Genomic DNA, 11,535 nt, shown 5'->3' with positions numbered 1-11,535 from the left:
TTTGGACACAACAAACATTTTCCTTCCTTGAAGAACATAAAACATGAAAAACACCATGGCTTCCTTTTTCTTAGAAATAAGAGTCATTTTACAAAGATAGAAAATCCCATGCAAGGCGGCCGTCATCTGAAGTATCAGGCAAGCGTTCTTTTTAGTGCATCAGTGGAAATAGCCATAGAGTTCCAAGAAGCAGATGCAAAGGTTCCATGGGTTCGAATCGCTGGTGGTGGGACCTGTCAAGATGACTCTAAAGAATCTGAAGGGAAGCAGAGCGGTCGGACCGTGGATGGGCCATGATGCAAACTGCCCAGGCTTGCATGTCGTTTGGTCATTGTCATGGACTCTCAGGTTAACCCAATTCTCCCCATTAAGAGAACCCTATATAAAATTCACAAAATTTACTCATAGTTCCTTTCTGTGTTTGGAGGAAAAGTAGTCCATCAGGCATGCATAGGGCTGCCAATGGGCTGGGCTGGTCAGTCGAGCTTTCAGGCTTAGGCTTACATACTAGGTCCAAGGGCTGGACCCAGGCTTAAAATTAAAATCCCATTTATTACTCAGGCTAGGCTTCATCTACAAACCCATCAGCCCAGCCAAGCTCTACCTGTTTAAGGTTTCTGATGGTAATGTTGTTAAAATATCATGCATGATTGGGCACACCAAATGAACAGCAGGCCTGGGTGTTACCCTGCAGGTTGGGTTTGGACAGACCTTAGTCTGGCCCAAACCCAGCCCATTTAGGCTCATTCATGTGGCATGGGGCTGCACATTCCAACATTGCACACCCATCTGACTCAGGCCATTCTTCATGTGAGGTCCACTGTTATAATGCCTATATCAAAAGGGCCACACATCTATGGTTAATATGAACAATTGGCTGTTTTGATCATATTCTTCTAACCATCCATTTACTTGTATGGTCAACTTGATGTGTGCCAGCCTATTTTGGAGCCAGGGCATGCTCATGGTGGATGAACAACCAATCTCATTTGCGTCCGACATGTTAGCATATGTGCCACAAAGAAAACCCTCAAAACTCATGCAAGCATGTTTTGTTAGCGGGATCCCGAAGTCTACCTGAATCGCCCACCATCTCATGTATGAGGCCGACCCGTCCTGTCTCCAGGTGTAGTGGTTGCACATAAGCTGCATCAACCAAGCAAGAAAAGCAAACAGTCCTACTTCAGGAAGTTTATTCATTGTTGCAAACATTGGAATAAAGATGCTAGCAGAAGATTATTAAAAAATCTTAAGTGTAAAGGGTTTAGTTTGTTAACACCTTCAAGAGATTGAAGACTGTATGCAACACTAACACCTTAGGACGTAACTCGATGAAAGTTTGAATAGGCTACTCTCCAAGGTTATTGAATGAAGGTGTGGGGAAGGATATAAAACTAGGAGCCTTGAATGTGTGATCGCCCTTTTTATTGGAAAGGCTGTGTTGTTTGATCACTGCATGCACATGAATGCAAGGAAAATTTTTGGAAGACAACTGTTTGTGACCACCTATGTTATATTGGGCAGAATGTTCGGCAGAAGGCCCTGCAGAGGTTGAGTGTTGCAGAGATGAGGATGATAAGATGGATGAGTGGGAAAGACTGGGAAAGATTGAAATAGAATGAGGTCAGGCCCATACAAAAGAAAAGAATTAAAAGATGAAGAAGAAGAAGGAATTAGAATGAATTTATCCCAACAGAAAATGATGGAGAGCAGATTGAGATGGTTTCGCCATCATGTACCAACATAGACTAGAAAGGACTACACTAAGAAGTGGAACATTGAATGGGGCTGAAGGCTCTGAAAGAGCACGACTAGAAGACCTATAAGGACTTGGATTGAGGTGGAGAGAAGTGATGTGAAGGCTTGTTCATTTATAGAGGATAGGGGGCCTTGGCAAAATAAGATTCATAAAGACTAACCCCAGAAAGTAAGTACAAGGTTATGATGATGATGAGTAGGTCCGACCCTAATGGTTTACTATTTGGGCCCAAACAAACCCAGACCAAGCACATTCACAGTCCTGCTCTCAAGAAAATTATACACAAAAAAGAACTGTAGAAGTATGCTCACTAGGGAGTTCATTAAACTCAATACATATACACATGGGCTCACAAAATATAATTACTTAAAACTGAAATGTTCCCCAAAATGGTCTACTTAGTTTTGATTCATTGAATACCACAAAATATCTTATGTTTTAAAATAGGCCTAGGTGGCCAGAAGTGGCAACACTAGAATTTTCCTATCAAGGATTGTTTTGGGGTTGTCCATCTATGGTGGGGATGCAACTGACCGGTTTGTCACGAGTGGGAATGAATTTGCATTGCACTGAAACAGTATTGTTACAGTTTTGAGGAGTCCCAAATGAGGAGAGCTCGCCTGTATATAGACCAAGGAACACTCTAGGTATCTTACATCAATGGCTTGAATCATGCCACTTAGCATTCACCCAGTGGTCAAGGAACCCCTCTAGAACTCGTAGACTATGTTACACAAGTTTAGCTACAAAACTACCTACAGAACTCGAATCCTCCAAAGATATCTATGAAACTATATAAAGGTCCCACCCACTTTGGAATCTTCTACACTCTTCAACTATGTACGAACCATGGATTTGAATTTCAGTTTCGCTATGTTATTGACTCAACTTAGGCTCATCCTGGATGAGTCAAATCCCAAACTTGGAGCAAACTGAGGCCAAGTCGGACAAGACCGTTAGTTTCACTCGAGATTTGATTACCACTCGTATCATAAATGATTCCTTTATACCATATGAGCGATCTCATACTGCCAATCAATGAAGTAATATGATGAATACATCAAAAAGAGTTGCCTTAGCATTGATGAAAAGGAAACAAACCAAAACACACACACACACACACACAAAGGAAAAAACTCTAAAATATAAAAAAGACACCATAAACATTCACTTCCGATATCCTCACGAAATTTAAGCCTAGAAGAGAGGAGGAAATAGAACAAAACCTGATGATCTTGTCCAATATCAACCATCCACCAAGCGCAGTTCCGGCCATTCTCGATCCTTGGTCCCGCGAAAGAGGTAGCCTAATGTATGATAAATTAATTTGTTTCCCTAAAGAAGTTCAAACACTTGGTTTCATGAATATGCTCAAGGACTTTATTTCCATACCTGATATGTCCTTGAGACTAATGCCTTGGGATCAGTGTATCTGGAAGCGGGGCTGCTTGCAGTCACTGTAATTTTCTGTAGCATGAAGATGAGATGAGATGAGATGAGATGTAATTCACAAGAAAGAGTTGCTTTTGATCTATGGTCGGAAATGGGTTGGGCCTCGGCCACCTACTCCTATCCAACTTTCTGCTAGATTCAAGCCACACCTTAGGCCCGCAGGTTGGGCTTTCGAGTTTTCAGGCCCATAGTTAATCAGCCAAGGCTCGGCCTATATCCATCAAAAGGCTCAACTGGTTGGTCCTACTTGAGCATTGTAGAGCATAGACAATACTAGTTAAGAAGGCCAGATCTGAGGTATGGGCTTGACCTTTGCTCACGGGCCGGGCTTGGAAAAGCTGTGGGGTGCGTTTGGTTGTACTAAATATCATGAAATTTCTTGATTAGTTGATCTAATTTGATGCAAATATCATGAAATTTATGCTCTTTGATGCAACCAAATGCACCCTTGGTCTTAGTCCAGTTACAAAGTTAATTCAAACAATGGGTATTTGCATCTAGAGTGAAATGTATCGAGAAAGTTACCTTAGCTAGAATCGGATTTACCCACTGATGTTCCCCATAAGATGTCCCAGCAAAATATATTACTCCATTGTTATCCCCATCGCGTATGTATTGGAGCTCCTTAAAACTTGACTGTCTATGCTGAAATCTTACACTGCAGTGATAAATTGTATCAGTGCACCTTCAACGCAGGTGCCGGATGGAACCAATGACTTCTTCAGAAGGAAAGAAATGTGATGGTTACCAGTGACAATAGCCACACATGTGCTAAAGGTGTTTGAGATCCAGGTTTCCATCTGGTGGGCCTCACTGTCTATGAGCCATGGCCCCAAAACAGGCCAATCAAGTCATCACGTGGGCCGCAGGTGTATGAAAAAGGTGAAGGTTAAAGAATCTGACCAACCGTATACACTAGAGATTCAAAGTACATATGGCCCACCTGATGACTGAACTAGAACTGCAGTTCCGGGATACCGCACATTTGCATGGGCCCACCTGACAAAGAACCTAGATATCATAGACGAAAGTGGGGTATAAGGGGAGAGCAACAATCTGCTGATATCTGTTGCAAATAGACAGTGGTAGGGCTGTCAGTGGGTAACCAGACAGGTACCCAAGTTGAGTCTTTCTTTTTTAATTAATTTATTTGTGACCTGCTAAGTCAGGTCAGATTCGGGTCTAGCCTTTTTGGACCTGATTTAAAATTGGGTACCAACTTAGACCCGGTTAAGATTGGGTTAGGTCCACCAACTTGGACCTGTTATAATTGGGTCTGGTCAGGTCAAGTTGAATCTGGGTTGGGTCCAGTTAGTTTTAAGTATTATATATATTAAATATATATTTGATTATTCTAGCAACGAAATGAGGATTGATAAGCAACACGCATGTGTGAGAGCTCATTTACATGCCAATCATGTGATAAAGTGGTCCATCAGGTGGACCCAACCATGTAAATGCCCTCATTTGACCCAAAAACCCAACTCAAAACCTAGGTCCAAAGACACCATGGCTACCCGATGTGTAACCGAACACAATCAGATCCGAGTCCTCAAAAACAAGACCTGGACCCAGCAAGATCCAATCCTGATTAACCCAGGTACGGCCTGTACGGGTACTCTAGGACCCAACCTGAACCCGACCAGTTGACAGCCTACATAGCTGGACTTTTAAAAGGCTTGTCTGAAAGTCACAAAATACAGTGAGCAATATCTTACTTCTGATTATCAACTGGCCTTGTCATTTCTGATTCTGAATATTTAATGGCTTCGGTCACCTGTTACATTGTTGAGGTGAGAAGAATCCAACAAAAGGTTTACGATGCAGTCATGAGTTCGTATTTTGGAAAAGCAGACGTATGCAATGGATTGCTATACTCACAAGCTGTTGAAATAAAGGAATTTGGCTGCTAAGGCTGCTCTTCTCCAGCTGTGGTGCAGAAAAAACATAAAATCACATATGGTCATAAGTGCTTAACTTACTCCTTAAATACATACTAAATTCTTCTTGAATCCAAACGTACGAAACAAACCTTCTTAAGCGAGGCTGATAGCATCAAGGGGAAACGCACAAATGGTAGCAGAGTTTCCATCGACCCAAGCCTCTCTCCGAAAAGGAGCTCGGGTGTTGAAGACTTCAAGAGTTTTTCCACTGCTTCCCACCCAAGTATCTCACCAGCTTGCATGCACCACAGTAAGATGGCATCCAGAACTCTTTCTTCTGATGTTACAGTCAAGTCGGGATGCTGCAAAACCATAGTTAAAGATTTAAGCAGATTGGACGTCCATCGTTATGGACCCAATAAAATGATCATGAACAAAATGGATCTTCTCCAAATGCCACCGTTCCGCATTTGAGGAATATGGAGCTCCAATGCATCGGGACGTTATCATCATGCAATAGAGGAATATAGGGTTCTGATGCATCAGGATGTGAATAACGTCCTGATGCAACCCATTCTGCATCATCAGGGCCCAAGGTCTGGGGATTCAGACTGTTGATCTGATGGACCTCACCGTGAATTGGGGGTGCAGAAAGAATCCTCCAGATTGGAAGTTCCTAGCCATCTAATCTGTGGTTTTTTCTCGGACTGTTGCTTTATTTTTCTTAGCCATCTATTTGTGGGCCAGTAATTGAAGGATTGGGATCTTCCAATCTGGAAGATTTTCAGACACCACCACAGTAGGGCTCATAAGATCAAAATGCAAGGAATCAAACTTCGCCTAAACCAAGTCCACTCAGCTGAGTTGACTCAGTTTAATTGGGGAATTTACCAAGCTGACTGTCAAATATATTTCAGAAAAGTCACTGTGCCAATTGTTGTTTTTGGCCAAAACGGAATGAGTTGTAAAGGCTCCAAACACAAAATTGAAATCCTTGATCAGCCGTCTAAATCACTGCACCATGGTCCCTCTTGTACAAAATGGGCACGCAGGACACTTTTCAGATCTCCTCCCATGCTAATCTGCAAACAACCCTCAGATCCAAACAATGCAAACCCACCTGAAGAATGTTCATAAAAGTCGCCTCATCTAACCACACAAAGTCAGTGCTTGCAGTGGTACAATAATTGAAGTGCCTTGAGAAGTTCCTTTCACACATTTCTGCAAGCAGTTTACACGATGGAATCGATGAAACGATTTGCAGAACAGGGCATATCGAATCCTGCAACGAATTTTGAATGGTCAGTTTCAAGTAAACCGCCTAGCAACTTTTCCAAACCATTTGAGGCCCTGTCCATAAAATTTGTATAACACAAATAAGTCTTGTTGAATCAGCTTCTTCCAGTACGAGATCACCATCCCTGCATATATGTATAAAAGGTATCAATATATTAAAACTACCAAAGGTAGGCCACAACACTTACATTTTCTTTTTCAAAATGGTCGCATCAGACACTCTTCAACGCCGACATACACATTTACACATTTTCACATCAAAAGAAGAATAAAAATTCATTCAACATAATCCAATATCTATATTTTTATCACACATAACACCTCGACAAAAGGGCCACACAGCGCACACTAAGAGATGTCCCTCAATAGATTGTGGGCAGTAATCAAATGTGTATTTCACAAGTGGGTTTTTGGAAATTGCATTCCAAAATACATGTTGGGATTCCCACCATCCTATAATGTACATGTAATTCTGGATATCATAATGTTTCTCGTCATCTCCAAGATGGGCGGTTAGAGATGTGAATGTGTCCAAGTTAAATAGCTGGCTGTTGCCAGCAAGCACAAACAGGATCTTAGGACAACAAGAAAACCCTCATTTCTTGAAATTAGAGGGCTGCTTGTAATTGGCATCTCCAAACTGTAAGAGTGATGCAAACCACTTACCATTCTTCTCAATAGGGACTCAAGGATTCTATGAAGAAACAAAAAAGAATAAATAAATGTGCTGAAAATTCTTAAAAAATTATCTGATTAACATTTACACCGATAATTATATGGAGAAGTAATGAATGGCAGAATTACCTCTGAAAGACATTCCAAAAGGCTATTGCAGCATTCTTGTTGAAGGTATGTAACTCCAAATTGATCGGCCAGCAGAAGAAGTTGGAGTAGCAAGTCACCCATGTCATCTCTATCCTTCATTTCAAGTTCTCCATTGTACATAAATTGAAGCATAGCTGAAAAGGCATCTACAGAAACATCCCTCAAGTAGACCTCTGAAGAATTGCTTTCGCTCATTCCATTTGTAAACATCTGCCAATTTTTGACAGTATTTCTTAACAACTAAAGGCATAAAAGCATGGTAGAGAAAAAAGAACAAATCTAAGTTTTTCTGCGCGTACAAGTGGAGTCATGTGGTTTGCTTGATCCAAACAATTGATATGATGGGCCCCACCATTGATGGATCATGCCTCAAAACTTCGCAGATTTGAAAAATCCCTAACTAATTTTTTTTTTTGTTGAACTTTTGCCTACAAAACTCGTTGATTGTAATCAACCTATGTTGATAGGCTATTAGATAGCGCTTGATTGTAATCAACCCATAGAACAGTCTATCACATTGAGCTTGTGGGAATTTTGTGCTCTTATTGCCAGTCCCAGCCCAAATAAAGGAGGGTTGCATCAGGTTGGTGGTCAGTATCAAACGTATGCCATAACATTCATCATGAATCGAAACAATATGGTGGAGCATGATTCATGTAGCCAACCACAATTAATTGGGATGAGGCTTAGACAATGACAGATGAACTTTTGCCAACAAATGAGGATTCATAAAGCCAAACCAAATAGCTGGGACAGGGCTATGAGGATGATGGCCCATCCATTGCAGGATCAATTCATATCAACACTCTGGATCACCCAATCATTGGCCCTACTTATACAATGTACAAAACTAAGGACCCAAGGATACTATGCATGTCATCAGGTTGAGGGTCACATAATTCCTCTTATTCATGAAGGAAACAAAGATCGAAGGATTAAGGAAGTCATTAGTAATAATGAAGGGGAAAAAGGAATATTATTCATATCAACGGTCTGGATCACCCAACCATCAGCTCTACTCATACAATGTAGAAACTAAGGACCAAGGATACCATGCATGTCACCAGGTCAGGGATCACATTATTCCTCTTATTCATGTAGGAATCAAAGATCGAAGGATTAAAGAAGTCTTTAGTAACTTGCAGTTCGTTAGATCCACTACTGCATCACATATAATGAAAGGGGGGGGGAAAAGAATACTAGAACGGTCAAATTGAAGAGATAAAGATTCAATATACCTTCATAAATGGAGAACTCCATAAACTAAGGATGAGTTTATGTGCACGGGCAACAAGACCATGTCCATGAATATAAATGTTCACATCACTATGCTTGCCAGTCAAAAGCAACTGCTTGAGCTTTTGCGCGTCGATGGGAAGCTCACAAGGAAAGACAGTGCAACGATGTGCTCTAGAGGTCGAATATGCCAATTCCACTTTCTTACCAGAATCGAATAACTTCTTGTTCGTTTTAAAACGATCAATTATTTCTTCGCACTGCCTAACCAACGGCAAAACTTGAAATTGCAAGCTCAAATCCCGCAAAGAACCAAGTTGTGACTCCACAATCTAGGTCAGCATTGAAAAATAAATAAATAAATAACAAATCAACAACAGTAACTTACCCACCATACTCAAGGCATCTGAAAGAAAAGAAGATGACGTAAATATGAAATGAAGTGAAAAAGAAACTCACTTGGGTCTGACCAGTGTAGATATATTGAAGGAAAGCATGGAGAACTGGATAGGTTACCAAAGGAAGCCGGATGACATTCTCGCCAGATGGACTAAAATGGAAGTTACCAGCCGTTCCCAAGATCACCATGTGGGCAGGGACAGTCTTTTCCTCCACACCCACAAGAAAGAACATATCAGATACATCCCAGCTCTCGAGGAAATTACCAAGTCCTGATATTTCACATCCACCATTCACATCTTCCCAATCCTCCTCCACCCCTTCGTATTCAATGTGATCAAAATGCTTCCACAGGCAGTTGTGATGCGGTGTTAGAGGCAAGACATTGACATTCCTGTACCCAACATGCTTGTCCCAGCTGCTGAGCCCAACATACTGGACATTCCGATTGGGTTTTGAATCTAGCCACTCAAAGACGGGATTTTGGAAAGGGTAACGTCCCGTGCCGATACAAATCAACCCATCATAGATGCTGATCCAATAACTCTGGAATTCTGAGGAACAACAGAGTCCTACACCCGCAGCATCAACGACAGTCTTCCCATTCACCTCAATCTTCAACCGTCGGTTCCTATGGCTCCCTAAAACAACGGTGTAATTCGGGCTGTTATCCATTTTGTAATGGTAGTGCTGGCTACCAACTTGCTCCCTAAACACAACTGTGACATCATTGTGAGCTGAGGCTTCGAAGGCCACGCACCCACGCCCAGCCTCCTTGAACCTCAGTTCCTTACGCCAAGCACACTCAAAAGGGGCGACAGTGAGGAACTTCTTTTGCTTCTTCTCACCCATCTCTCCTGCTAAAAATTCACAACACAACCCAAACTTTCTCTTACAAGCAAATTGATCAGACCCAATAACAAAAACCTCAAACAAGTGAGAAATGGACCACACCCAATTAAAATAAACAAACAAACAAACAAACCGTTGAGATTGCCTTCTTATCCTAAAATTCTATGATAAAAACATGAATGCCTTGCCCATTCAATGACCGATTGATTCCATAAAAGATCCCTCACCCACTCACTAATTGTATCAAAACAACCAACTTTGGATTCATTAAAAAAAAAAAATACAAAGATGAACAAATCCATCGATTGCGAACGTTCAAAGACCTATAAATAATAATAATAATAAACAAACAAATAGGTTCCCGCCAAAACAGCGATTGGAGGCAGCACAAATCAAATTCAATCTTATCTCACATGGATAAGCATCAATGTCACACCAACTTCCTCTTATCCTACACCAACAACAAATATCCACACCAAGGGCTCATACAACCTTCCCTTCTTTCTTTTTTTTTCTTTTTTTTGTTTTTGTAGAAACAGAAGAATCTAGTAATGGTTATTGATGGAAATCAGTCACCAATGTGAAAGGACAAAGCAAACGGGAAAAGATCAGATATGGAGAAAAACCCACCTCAGATTTTTTATGGGTTTTTCTAAAACAATAAAAGAAAAAGGATTTTCATGGTGGGGAATGAGATTTTTCTCACCTGATAATGAATCAATGACACAGACATGTGTGCTCTCCAGGAACTGTCATCAGAGAGAAGAAAGAAAACAACAAATGACAGAGCACAAGATATTTCTTTCTTTTTAATCAGGTTGGGAGAAGATAATCACAAAAAATATTAAAAAAATTAAAAAATTAAAAAATTAAAAAGAAAAAAAATAATTTATAAATACAGATTTAAAAAAGAGAAGGAGAGACATTGTTACCTTCTTAACAGATCAGCTTTTGATCTCTCTCCACTTCTCTGCTATTTTTAAAGAAGGTTTTTTTTTTGCTAATTGCACACGCGCGTGGACGCTAATACCCTTCCATACACATGCGCACACGTGTTATATTTCTAACGTGCACCGATCCGAGCTTTCCGTCTGATGGGAAATAATGAATAGATCGTTGCTCTAAAATCGGACCGTTCATTCCGACGCGACAATCTACAAATTGACGGTTGAAACTAGTTTTATGCATCCGTTTGTTATGAAGTCTTTGGCTCACACGAATTTCGCATGACCTGATTTGAAGGTGTAAGAACCTGATGGAAGGATCAGATTTTGCATATATATCACTTTTCACGCGTTTCTCTTAACACGTGTGAACTAGTGAATCTCTTGTATTTGTAGATCGGTTTGCGATTTACCGATACCAGACGCTGCCACGTAAGCGTACCCTTTCCTAAGATCGACAAGCGTTTAAGTAGCGTTAGTTAGAGCGGAAGAAGCGGAACATTGGAGAGTATAGCATCTCTCCGCAGTACACGTTGTGCAGTGATGTATTAATCTGAACCGTCCATCTGCTGGGTCCTATCAGATGATCGCGTCCATCACTTTGCCTTAACCGTTTTTCGTTTTCTACCGTCGTTTTGAGGGCCGCTGATCGGAGGGATAGGTTCATCCGATCAACGTGTATTTTGAACTTTTTCCCATCCACACAAGGAGTAACTGGATGGACACCATCAAACGTGAAATCAACCGTCCACGTGTCCTTTAGAGAGATGATCTAAGGGCCTGTTTGGGCGGTGGGATTAGAAGGGATTAGGTGGGATGGGATAAAAAAATATAATTATTACCCATGGCGGGGGTTGTCCCTATTGCCATAGGATAAGATTAATTTCAT

The 11,535-nt window shown here is 41.0% G+C and overlaps 1 protein-coding gene across 3 annotated transcripts; it reads right to left on the bottom strand.

Moving 5' to 3' along the window:
* On the bottom strand, positions 1–10,561 carry LOC131237047 (BTB/POZ domain-containing protein At2g30600). 3 transcript variants are annotated; one of them, XM_058234683.1, is made up of 13 exons: positions 10,409–10,561; positions 8,911–9,710; positions 8,454–8,783; positions 7,195–7,425; positions 6,215–6,376; positions 5,244–5,456; positions 5,093–5,140; positions 4,930–4,988; positions 3,737–3,869; positions 3,152–3,226; positions 2,986–3,066; positions 1,078–1,146; positions 1–378 (listed from the first exon to the last, which is right to left on the bottom strand). In XM_058234683.1, the coding sequence occupies exons 2-13, from the start codon at positions 9,700–9,702 to the stop codon at positions 160–162; spliced, it is 2,412 nt and encodes an 803-aa protein (XP_058090666.1). In that variant the 5' UTR covers positions 9,703–9,710; positions 10,409–10,561; the 3' UTR covers positions 1–159. The 3 variants fall into 3 exon arrangements, 2 of the variants coding, with proteins under 2 accessions (XP_058090666.1, XP_058090667.1); XM_058234684.1 differs by having other exon boundaries at positions 8,911–9,707; positions 10,409–10,556; XR_009166995.1 differs by lacking the exons at positions 1–378; positions 1,078–1,146; positions 3,737–3,869; positions 10,409–10,561 and having other exon boundaries at positions 8,911–10,054.
* Between the last annotated feature and the right edge of the window lie 974 nt (positions 10,562–11,535).

This window comes from Magnolia sinica, chromosome 2 (assembly GCF_029962835.1).
Source record: "Magnolia sinica isolate HGM2019 chromosome 2, MsV1, whole genome shotgun sequence".
Lineage (NCBI taxonomy): Eukaryota > Viridiplantae > Streptophyta > Magnoliopsida > Magnoliales > Magnoliaceae > Magnolia > Magnolia sinica.
The sequence above is the reverse complement of the archived record's forward strand: the minus strand, read 5'-3'. Positions and strand labels throughout refer to the sequence as shown.

What these genes read in the sequence shown, in the direction of transcription:
- LOC131237047 (XM_058234683.1), bottom strand. Translation starts at nt 9,702, where the DNA reads ATGGGTGAGAAGAAGCAAAAGAAGTTCCTCACTGTCGCCCCTTTTGAG. An exon ending in TCTACACTGGTCAGACCCAA is followed by an intron (nt 8,784 to 8,910) that starts GTGAGTTTCTTT and finishes ATGCTGACCTAG; the next exon opens with ATTGTGGAGTCACAACTTGG. An exon ending in TAGTCTCAAGGACATATCAG is followed by an intron (nt 3,067 to 3,151) that starts GTATGGAAATAA and finishes ATCATACATTAG; the next exon opens with GCTACCTCTTTCGCGGGACC.